The sequence below is a fragment of the Penaeus chinensis genome, chromosome 35 (genome assembly GCF_019202785.1).
Source record: "Penaeus chinensis breed Huanghai No. 1 chromosome 35, ASM1920278v2, whole genome shotgun sequence".
Classification (NCBI taxonomy): Eukaryota; Metazoa; Arthropoda; class Malacostraca; order Decapoda; family Penaeidae; genus Penaeus; species Penaeus chinensis.
This window is the reverse complement of record NC_061853.1, coordinates 5,034,238-5,046,960: the sequence shown is the minus strand read 5'-3', so window position 1 is coordinate 5,046,960 and position 12,723 is coordinate 5,034,238. Positions and strand designations below refer to the sequence as shown.

Here is a 12,723-nt window from a genome sequence, read left to right as displayed (position 1 = left end):
AAAGTGCACATCCATAGGCATCCATACAAAGTGCACATCCATAGGCATCCATACAAAGTGCACATCCATAGGCATCCATACAAAGTGCACATCCATAGGCATCCATACAAAGTGCACATCCATAGGCATCCATACAGAGTGCACACACGCGACTGTGCACATCCATACACAAATTAATGTACCCTCCCAAATCCACAAGTTATATACACAAACAATACAAACACTCATACCCACGTAGTCACTCCCATCAGCTGGGCACAGCTCACGAACCGGAGAGGCACACAAGGGCCAATGAAACCCGAAACACGCATTTATACGCATTTATACGCATGTATTCGTGCGGTTTCAGGATTCGTTGGTTCAGGGTCAACCGGGCTCATAAGCTGTGGGATGTGCACAGCATATGCACAAAAAAGCGTAACAGAACAAAAATATATTCAACTTACATATGCTTTTCATCCGCATAAACAAGGGTATAAAAACAAATCCATGCATGTCCCCATACAGTTTTTCACTCACTCCCCTGAATATTACATACTGAAGTATCAATCTATATCTATATATATGCAATTATTCCTATCTGCATTTACATGTAGTTTTAAAAAACAATATCTGAAAATTTACATCCGTATGCACACTGTATACATTATTTTATGTATGTTTATATATATATATATATATATATATATATATATATATATATATTTATATCTAAATATTATATATATATATATATATATATATTTATATCTAAATATTATATATATATATATATATATATATTTATATTTATATTTATATCTAAATATTATATATATATATTTATATTTATATCTAAATATTATATATATATATATTTATATTTATATCTAAATATATATATATTTATATTTATATCTAAATATATATATATATATTTATATTTATATCTAAATATTAAATATATATATATTTATATTTATATCTAAATATTATATATTTATATCTAAATATTATATATTTATATCTAAATATTATATATTTATATCTAAATATTATATATTTATATCTAAATATTATATATATATTTATATCTAAATATTATATATTTATATCTAATATATATATATTTATATCTAAATATTATATATATATATATCTAAATATTATATATATATATTTATATCTAAATATTATATATATATATATATTAATATTATATCTAAATATTATATATATATATATTTATATCTAAATATTATATATATATATTATATCTAAATATTATATATATATATTTATATCTAAATATTATATATATATATTTATATCTAAATATTATATATATATATTTATATCTAAATTATATATATATATTTATATCTAAATATTATATATATATATTTATATCTAAATATATATATATATATATTTATATCTAAATATTATATATATATATTTATATCTAAATAATATATATATATATATTTATATCTAAATAATATATATATATATTTATATCTAAATAATATATATATATATATTTATATCTAAATATATATATATATATATTTATATCTAAATAATATATATATATATATTTATATCTAAATAATATATATATATATATTTATATCTAAATAATATATATATATATTTATATCTAAATAATATATATATATTTATATCTAAATAATATATATATATTTATATCTAAATATAATATATATATATTTATATCTAAATATAATATATATATATATTTATATATAAATATAATATATATTTATACATAAACAATATATATTTATACATAAAAATAATATATATTTATACATAAATATAATATATATATATTTACATATATATATATTAACATACCAATTTTTGTATGCAGATACCTTCTTACTGATAGTACCTGGAAATGTTAATTACCACGGAGGAGGAAGCGCCAAGGATGTACATAATTCTGCATATGGGAGAATCAGGAGGGATATATAATTAAGAAGGGGGAGAGAACATCAATAAAGCCTGTGTTTAGGATACATGGGATGCAGAGAATAATCAGATCACCGACATACTAGAAGTGGATATCTGCAAAGGCAGTCTAACTACAAGTGGGGAAAATTTGATAATTAAGTGCCGGAGCGGGCGTGTGTGAAAAGGGAGGAAATTGGCAAAGTGGATGACAAAGTGTGAAAATGGGAGGATAAAGTGGGCAAATACAAGGGGCTAAAGTAGATAATGGCCCTGGGTGATTGGAAAAAAAAAAGTGCCTTTACATTAAACGGTGGAAATAATCCATGGTTTGTTTTTAATAAATGACAATTAAAATGTAAGAGCATGGCAAATATTACTGGAAGAAGTCCAGCCAACTAGAGCATATATGTATATGTAGTCCAAGAATTGTGTGGGGGAATTTATAATGATAATAACTTAATACACTAAGGGCCACAAAAAATCAATGGGGAACCAGAGAAGATAAAAGTGACAAGCTCCCAGGCCAACTCCTTGGTAATTGCTCTAGTTTAATTGGCCAATGAGTATGGGCAGACTATTGCTGGAAGGGAACTAGAAACCTTGGGAAATCCCTATAGGTATGAAAGTAACTTCAACGTGTGCAATTTATGCAATAACTTGGGGGGGGGGGGGGAATAGAAGTTAATTAGTTCAATTACAATGGGGCATCAGGTAAAACTGTTTGGAACTAGTAGTACTCCTTGAGGCAAAAACAAGTAATACAAAATAGCAAAATAGATGCTAGTGATGAAACATTCCATCACTTGCATGGTTGGTGAAACAAGAACATAGGGTAGTTAGCACTTTCTCTATGTAGAATGCGGTCAAATTCAAATGGGCTCTTTCCACAAGGAAATGACTTCCTGTGAAAACCCATTCCTAAAGACTAAAAAAATTAGTCCCTCAAAAAGTACCATCCTCAAGAAACCAAGGGACAGACCCGAGAAAATGTTTGAAGAAAGCTCCGAGTGTGAAATGGTGCAACGAATAGCTGACGAGAGCCTCTATTAGGGAAAACAACAGTAATGGACCAAAACAAAGGTCAGAGTTGATAAGATAAAAGGTGTAGGAGATGCACAGGGAGAAGCTAGAGAGAAATGTGAGACAATGTAATGGAAAACACAGATCTGCCAAATGAAATGCAGATACAGCCTTGTAAACATCCAACAATAAGAATGACCAAATCCATAATATGCAACCTTCAAATGTGCAACAATACAATAAAAATGTGCCCTCAAATGGATATAATAAATATTGCATAAATGCTGTACAAGGGGATTCCTACTGTTTCTGGGGAGGGGGTGGGAGGATCTAAAGTACCACTTAGAATGAGAGGGGGGGGGGGGGGAAGCTAAACAAAAATAGAAAGCTGGGAAAAAAAAAATTTGCACAGCAGGTCTTGCTTGCAAAATGTGAGAAAAAGAATGTGTAGATAATACTGTAGTAATAAAAAGATAAATAAATGATCACAATTAGGCAGCAGCAACAATGAACTTAGGTTAATAGACGAGTAGATCCAGAACAAATGTAAGTAGCCTAAAGAAAGGGACAATGAGGAACAGATGTTCTAGCAAGAGCTGTCCTTGGTGGACTATTTTGTTTGTTTCTTAATAGGAGAATGCAGTGATGGAGAAGGAAACAATGTGCTGGTGACTAAAGCAGAGACCACAAGAAGTGATTTGATAAGACTAAAGGGGTTCCATAAACCTAAGAACTATGTAGAAGATAGGGAAAAACCTAAGAACTATGTAGAAGGTAGGTGGGGAGGGGGGGGAACACTTGGTGTCAAGAAAGCACTAGAGTGGCTACTGGTAGCAAGACAGGGACCAAGATGGTGGTGGACTGTTTACCTTTGTTCCAGGGTTCAGGTAGCCTCTGAAAAACACAGAGAAAGGAGAAGTCAGAAATGGAATGGGCAATAGAATATAAATGATATACAGCGAGAATCAGCCTGTTTTCAACCCCTTTAACTGAATAAAATTATCAATCTTGATGATAGAAGAACTACAACAAATTTATGTAAACACACAAAATTAATCAACTTAAATAAATAACCTTAATAATAACAGCTATATGGATTAAATAAATCATAATCTTAATGATAAAATGACATTACAGCACTGGAAAAAGTTATAGGCAGTAGAAATAAACTTATTGATAGTAGCAGTAATAACGACAGCAATAGGTCCAGTAAAATAATAGGTATAGTGGTGACCGTACTGGCACAAGTAACAGTAACAGTGACAGTGACCGTACTGGCACAAGTAACAGTAACAGTGACAGTGACCGTACTGGCACAAGTAACAGTAACAGTGACAGTGACCGTACTGGCACAAGTAACAGTAACAGTGACCGTACTGGCACAAGTAACAGTAACAGTGACCGTACTGGCACAAGTAACAGTAACAGTGACCGTACTGGCACAAGTAACAGTAACAGTGACCGTACTGGCACAAGTAACAGTAACAGTGACCGTACTGGCACAAGTAACAGTAACAGTGACCGTACTGGCACAAGTAACAATAACAGTGACCGTACTGGCACAAGTAACAGTAACAGTGACCGTACTGGCACAAGTAACAGTAACAGTAACAGTGACCGTACTGGCACAAGTAACAGTAACAGTGACCGTACTGGCACAAGTAACAGTAACAGTGACCGTACTGGCACAAGTAACAGTAACAGTGACCGTACTGGCACAAGTAACAGTAACAGTGGACCGTACTGGCCACAAGTAACAGTAAACAGTGACCGTACTGGCACAAGTAACAGTAACATTGACCGTACTGGCACAAGTAACAGTAACAGTGACAGTAACAGTAACAGTGACCGTACTGGCACAAGTAACAGTAACAGTGACCGTACTGGCACAAGTAACAGTAACAGTGACCGTACTGGCACAAGTAACAGTAACAGTGACCGTACTGGCACAAGTAACAGTGACCGTACATCTACCACTACAAGTACTAGTTCTGGAATGAAGAAATAACACAAGAGGACAAGAATAAATGATACTAGAGAAATTATGAAATTAAAATAGGTTATTTTCTGTAAGAGGAAAATAGGAATTACCATAAAAATAAAAAACAAGATAAAAAATACTAACAACAATAAAGAAAGGTAGTAGTAACATTAAAAAGAAACCACAAAATAGCATTAAAAATGTGATATATATATTAAATAACAGGACAAATTATTGAAAAAACTCCAAAGAACAAACCAGCACTACTATTAATTATATATCTATAATGATGACAAAATGGTTATAGTAATGACAGAAGTAACGGTGGTAATCATGGTAATAGCAATGATACAATAGTCATTGAGAAAGTTTTAACTAAAATAATTACAAAAATTGAAATATGTTCATCCATTGTAATAATCAAAAGGCTGGTAGATTCAGGATTATTAATCCTATTAAGATTACCAACATTTCCTTAGATTCAAAATTTAAAGTTAGAAATTACTGATTTTTAGGAGTTTAATTTGTACACTCTTCTGTGAGTAACTTGCACTTATCACAAAGTGTCTTTTAGCTCAACTGAAGCTTAAATATAGCAGAAGTCTAAATTTTGAACTCATTGAGCAGTTAATGGCTCTTGTGTACCCAATTAGAAAAAAAAATCTTAGAATCCATGATCAAACACAATGATGATGATAATGAAGTTTGAAGGATGACAACTTCCTATTTTTTAAATCAGGCTCACTCTCGCAGAATACTATAAGGACAGTACAGATTTACATTGTGATGTGCTATAATTTTGAAGACAAGGCCAGAGAAAGTTCCACTTCAAGTATATTGAAAACAAGTAACTGGAGAAATATAGATAGCACAGTTTATGAGAAAGCCTGTACGACAGCAAAACAGAGGAAGCCTGTCACAGTAAAGTTTCTTTCTCCTGTTTCATAGACTGTATGTACTACAGAAAATGTGGAAAAAAAAAAAAAGTTGAACTTGGAAAAATAATAAAGATAATTGACACACTGTACAGAAGCAGACAGAAGGCTAGTTTTTGCACTTGTGAGTAATTGAAAATAAGATGCATTCAATAAGAACACTAAGGGACTTTGAAACCTCCATGTAGCTGTGGGAGCTGATAACCACTTCAAAATTCACCAAAACAGGTACTAACTGCTATTATAGGGGAAAGTGTTCTTGAAATACAATGTACTACAAAAAATTTATGTAAACTAGGCATTTGCCAAAAATATCACAATACCTTTACTCAAAACCATATATATGCTTGGAGAGTGCATGTTGGAGAGGGGTTTTGTTCTTTTAACATGGTTAATTTGTTGCTGCATAACAGTACTTACATATACTGTAAGCAACTTACGGAGTGAAATACATTACCTAAAATACTGCCTGTATACATTACCTATTCACTATGAATGGGGGACATTTCAAATATTGATAGGATATTGTGTTAGACATGCAAAATCACACCAAAATTCAAAACAATTAACCAAAATAATATAAATATACAGTGATATTCTGGTGTGCTTTGTATAAATTTTCAAAGACTATTATATTTCATGATACAATCACAGCATCATGCTAAAATTCAGCCAGTAAAACTCCATGCAAACTCTGGATTATAGATGTATTTAAGTATATGTGTGCATAAATACAGTTATGAATACACAAAAAGTAGTACAGTTTAACACTGTATACATAATCACACACATTAACATAGCGAGGGCAATTTCTTTAAACTTGTTTTAACTTTTTTCAAAATTATAATTACCTTTTTATATAACCAGGCAGCCACAAGCTCAACAAAATATTGTGAATAAAATTTCTGCATCTTATTATATAATGACAACTCCAGCTTGTATTTTTTCTAAACCCTTTTGATTTTGATATCAAATTCAAACTGACTATTGATTACATCCAAACATTCGAAGAATGTTAATCACTCATGTCTGACAATCTGGTATCCTAGTTTACAATTTGCATTTTTTTTTTTTTTCCCTGTAGTTTTAAGGACTGATATACCAAGCTGTATTTTCAATTCAATATTACTAGATTATTAACTGATGTAAATCTTTATTTTGACATCAAATGTGTATACATAGTGCCTATAAATTGAAATCACATTGGCAAGGGGACTTAGCCAATATAAATTGGAATGGAGCTTGTGTTAAGATATACATTTTGTCAAAGCCTATGTGCATGCATACTTCATAAACATGTAACAAGGAATGTATTTCATGCAATATTAAATTATACACACCAAAGAATTAGGTTGGCTACTTGTGACTTCCCATAGAGAGCAGTTTATTAGTATTAATATGAAGATAAAGAGCATATCCAATTTCACACATAAATGGGCTTCCTCACAGCTGGTCACAATGCAAGCGTGATAAAAGGTATATATCAAAGTGTAGGAAGCACATGGCTATGCATTTAGGATGGACAAGAACAAGGTTCAATGAATGAGATACAGAGTTGCCTTGACAACATGAATCTAGAACCAGAATTTTGCCACTCATAGTAAAGAAAATAGTGACAGTCTGAATCACTTTAATCCAGAATATATTTATCAAGAACACATAAGTAAAGGAGTCTTGAATATTTCAATAGAAATCATTAGTGACTAATTGGTCTGTGATATGTTAGTGTAGATGGTATTGCATAGACTTGTATAAAGAAAGGCATATCATTAATTGGAATCTCTTGTTCCTCATTTCATCAACAAGTATTTTGCACAATAAGGATATGTGTATTATAGCTAGCATTTTTATAGTAAATGGACTTCAGCTACATATATGGTGTGTGAATATCTTTCAAGCTCTTGATATATACAATTATATCGATGTTGAAGGTAGGTAGGCCAACTGGGCTTTAGACTGGTAAAATACATTTCTGTTACTGAAGTGAGTAAATAATGCACTTGCAAATTCCGTATGGGGGCTTGGCATAACATACATGTCATGTCCACTAATTTTGGGTTTATACACAGATGGCTCCAGAAGTCCTGAGTCACCAAGAAGCCAATTACTAATTTATATATCACTTGCTTTTTTCCTTGATTTTCAGATTTTTACGTTAGTCATATGAATAGCATTGGAGGGGGTTATGATGATGGATGGGGGGGTTATGATGATGATGGATGGGGGGGTTATGATGATGATGGATGGGGGGGTTATGATGATGATGGATGGGGGGGTTATGATGATGATGGATGGGGGGGTTATGATGATGATGGATGGGGGGGTTATGATGATGATGGATGGGGGGGGTTATGATGATGATGGAGGGGGGGGGTTATGATGATGATGGATGGGGGGGTTATGATGATGATGGATGGGGGGGTTATGATGATGATGGATGGGGGGGTTATGATGATGATGGATGGGGGGGTTATGATGATGATGGATGGGGGGGTTATGATGATGATGGATGGGGGGGTTATGATGATGATGGATGGGGGGGTTATGATGATGATGGATGGGGGGGGTTATGATGATGATGGATGGGGGGGTTATGATGATGATGGATGGGGGGGGTTATGATGATGATGGATGGGGGGGTTATGATGATGATGGATGGGGGGGGTTATGATGATGATGGATGGGGGGGTTATGATGATGATGGATGGGGGGGGTTATGATGATGATGGATGGGGGGGGTTATGATGATGATGGATGGGGGGGTTATGATGATGATGGATGGGGGGGTTATGATGATGATGGATGGGGGGGTTATGATGATGATGGATGGGGGGGTTATGATGATGATGGATGGGGGGGTTATGATGATGATGGATGGGGGGGTTATGATGATGATGGATGGGGGGGTTATGATGATGATGGATGGGGGGGTTATGATGATGATGGATGGGGGGGTTATGATGATGATGGATGGGGGGGTTATGATGATGATGGATGGGGGGGTTATGATGATGATGGATGGGGGGGTTATGATGATGATGGATGGGGGGGTTATGATGATGATGGATGGGGGGGTTATGATGATGATGGATGGGGGGGTTATGATGATGATGGATGGGGGGGTTATGATGATGATGGATGGGGGGGTTATGATGATGATGGATGGGGGGGTTATGATGATGATGGATGGGGGGGTTATGATGATGATGGATGGGGGGGTTATGATGATGGATGGGGGGGTTATGATGATGGATGGGGGGAGTATGATAATGGGGGGTATGATGATGGATGGGGGGAGTATGATAATGGGGGGTATGATGATGGGGGGGGGGGAATCAAGCAAGGTCAATGTTAGGCTACAAATCTCCTTGGTGTCTGAGCACTTGAAGCAATGTGCAATGAAGTTCACAAAAAATACAGGACAGAGCATTTACTTAGACAATGGGTTAAATTTATATTTGAGAGACTTGGGTGTTTGAGTATGTGTAATGCATTTTATCCAAGTAAAAAGGCTAAAAGGAAGGTATCAATACCAGAATGTAACTGTACATACTGACATTGTGATACTGGAAATGTGTTCTATATATATATATTTTTTTTTTTACATCATTACCATTATTATTATTATTATTATTATTATTATTATTATTATTATATATATATATTTTTTAGTTATGAGTGGGTAATATGCATTTTAATAAATAGAAGAAAATTAACGCAATGTTGGAGTGGTAAAGCAGGTAAAGACCACAGAATGACAGAACTGTAACTGATACAGTGTTAAGTGTACGATGGGCCATGTAATGAGCCAGGTAGATGGAGCTAGTCAGCACAAACCCTAACATAGTATGTGGAGGAAGAAACAGCAGCAGAAGGGCGAGTATAGTTTTTAGTTAGCAAAACTGGCTTTGGCAGCAACTATAAAGCTTAACAAGAAGAGATGGGTGGGAGAGAAGGAACAAACTGGTATGTGTGTAACTGTATTAATCATAATGTATTAGCAAGTTGTGAATAGGCATGACAATTAACAGTAGCAGACTGGAGTAGCAAAGTGAGCTAGCTGTCATGAACAATTTAGAGAGAATTACTCTAAACAAACTCATGCTCTTCCTTGACAGGTAAACAATATGTATATCAATTTTGCAAACACCTTGTTACATATCAAAATGTAACAGCTTTTAGAGACTTCAAAATTTCAGTATGTTCTCCTGAGATTTGTGCATTTAGAAATCTTAAATTATCTTATAGTGATGACGCCCTGATGTGGATAAGTGTACAGGATAAGGAAGCTTGTATAAATGATGATTTAATTCATCCTAAGGAACATTACATGAAATTTTTTGTGACAATTCATGAAATCCCTGTCTTTTCATGTGCCTCACACAATGTGTCCAGTCCCCTCTCTCTCGGTGTGCCTGCCAGTGAATGTCCTTGTGTCTGTATGCCTTAGTAGATATGTGTAACTATATGCACCTCTCAGTATGAGTACCCCATTCCCATCTCCTGTCAGTATGTGTGCTCCCCCCACCCCTTCTGTCTCCTCCTTTCTCTCTCATACATGTGTTCCTCCTCATCATCATCTTGATGCTTGTTAGTGCATGTGCTCCTCCCTCTATGTGCCCATCTCAATGTGCCTGTCAGCACACATGCTTTCCTCTCTATGCCAAGCCTGTCCAGTCCATGCGCTGCTGTTTCTGGGCATGCACTTACATCCCCACATATGGTATTTGCGCATCTGTGTGCCTTCCTATTTCTAGCTTTTCCCATTTCCATGTGTGCACACCAATGTCTAGCTTAGCTTTTCCCATTTCCATGTGTGCGCACCAATGTCTAGCTTAGCTTGTCCCATTTCCATGTGTGCGCACCAATGTCTAGCTTAGCTTTTCCCATTTCCATGTGTGCACACCAATGTCTAGCTTAGCTTTTCCCATTTCCATGTGTGCACACCAATGTCTAGCTTAGCTTTTCCCATTTCCATGTGTGCACACCAATGTCTAGCTTAGCTTTTCCCATTTCCATGTGTGCGCACCAATGTCTAGCTTAGCTTTTCCCATTTCCATGTGTGCGCACCAATGTCTAGCTTAGCTTTTCCCATTTCCATGTGTGCGCACCAATGTCTAGCTTAGCTTTTCCCATTTCCATGTGTGCGCACCAATGTCTAGCTTAGCTTTTCCCATTTCCATGTGTGCGCACCAATGTCTAGCTTAGCTTTTCCCATTTCCATGTGTGCGCACCAATGTCTAGCTTAGCTTTTCCCATTTCCATGTGTGCGCACCAATGTCTAGCTTAGCTTTTCCCATTTCCATGTGTGCGCACCAATGTCTAGCTTAGCTTTTCCCATTTCCATGTGTGCGCACCAATGTCTAGCTTAGCTTTTCCCATTTCCATGTGTGCGCACCAATGTCTAGCTTAGCTTTTCCCATTTCCATGTGTGCGCACCAATGTCTAGCTTAGCTTTTCCCATTTCCATGTCCATTTCCATGTCCGTTAGTGTGCGCACACGCCTATTTCTAGCTTTGTCCGTTAGTGTGCGCACACGCCTATTTCTAGCTTTGTCCGTTAGTGTGCGCACAACGCCTATTTCTAGCTTTGTCCGTTAGTGTGCGCACACGCCTATTTCTAGCTTTGTCCGTTAGTGTGCGCACACGCTATTTCTAGCTTTGTCCGTTAGTGTGCGCACACGCCTATTTCTAGCTTTGTCCGTTAGTGTGCGCACACGCCTATTTCTAGCTTTGTCCGTTAGTGTGCGCACACGCCTATTTCTAGCTTTGTCCGTTAGTGTGCGCACACGCCTATTCTAGCTTTGTCCGTTAGTGTGCGCACACGCTATTTCTAGCTTTGTCCGTTAGTGTGCGCACGCCTATTTCTAGCTTTGTCCGTTAGTGTGCGCACACGCCTATTTCTAGCTTTGTCGTTAGTGTGCGCACACGCTATTTCTGCTTTGTCCGTTAGTGTGCGCACACGCCTATTTCTAGCTTTGTCCGTTAGTGTGCGCACAGCCTATTTCTAGCTTTGTCCGTTAGTGTGCGCACACGCCTATTTCTAGCTTTGTCCGTTAGTGTGCGCACACGCCTATTTCTAGCTTTGTCCGTTAGTGTGCGCACACGCTATTTCTAGCTTTGTCCGTTAGTGTGCGCACACGCCTATTTCTAGCTTTGTCCGTTAGTGTGCGCACACGCCTATTTCTAGCTTTGTCCGTTAGTGTGCGCACACGCCTATTTCTAGCTTTGTCCGTTAGTGTGCGCACACGCCTATTTCTAGCTTTGTCCGTTAGTGTGCGCACACGCCTATTTCTAGCTTTGTCCGTTAGTGTGCGCACACGCCTATTTCTAGCTTTGTCCGTTAGTGTGCGCACACGCCTATTTCTAGCTTTGTCCGTTAGTGTGCGCACACGCCTATTTCTAGCTTTGTCCGTTAGTGTGCGCACACGCCTATTTCTAGCTTTGTCCGTTAGTGTGCGCACACGCCTATTTCTAGCTTTGTCCGTTAGTGTGCGCACACGCCTATTTCTAGCTTTGTCCGTTAGTGTGCGCACACGCCTATTTCTAGCTTTGTCCGTTAGTGTGCGCACACGCCTATTTCTAGCTTTGTCCGTTAGTGTGCGCACACGCCTATTTCTAGCTTTGTCCGTTAGTGTGCGCACACGCCTATTTCTAGCTTTGTCCGTTAGTGTGCGCACACGCCTATTTCTAGCTTTGTCCGTTAGTGTGCGCACACGCCTATTTCTAGCTTTGTCCGTTAGTGTGCGCACACGCCTATTTCTAGCTTTGTCCGTTAGTGTGCGCACACGCCTATTTCTAGCTTTGTCCGTTAGTGTGCGCACACGCC

The 12,723-nt window shown here is 36.6% G+C and overlaps 1 protein-coding gene across 1 annotated transcript in view; it reads right to left on the bottom strand.

The window, feature by feature from the left end:
* LOC125044253 (polypyrimidine tract-binding protein 1-like) overlaps positions 1-12,723 on the bottom strand; it is a 146,270-nt gene that overhangs the window by 123,918 nt on the left and 9,629 nt on the right. The window contains exon 3 of the mRNA XM_047640823.1: positions 3,849-3,873. Within this exon, the coding sequence (XP_047496779.1) occupies positions 3,849-3,873 (25 nt within the window). The remainder of the gene's footprint in view (positions 1-3,848; positions 3,874-12,723) is intronic.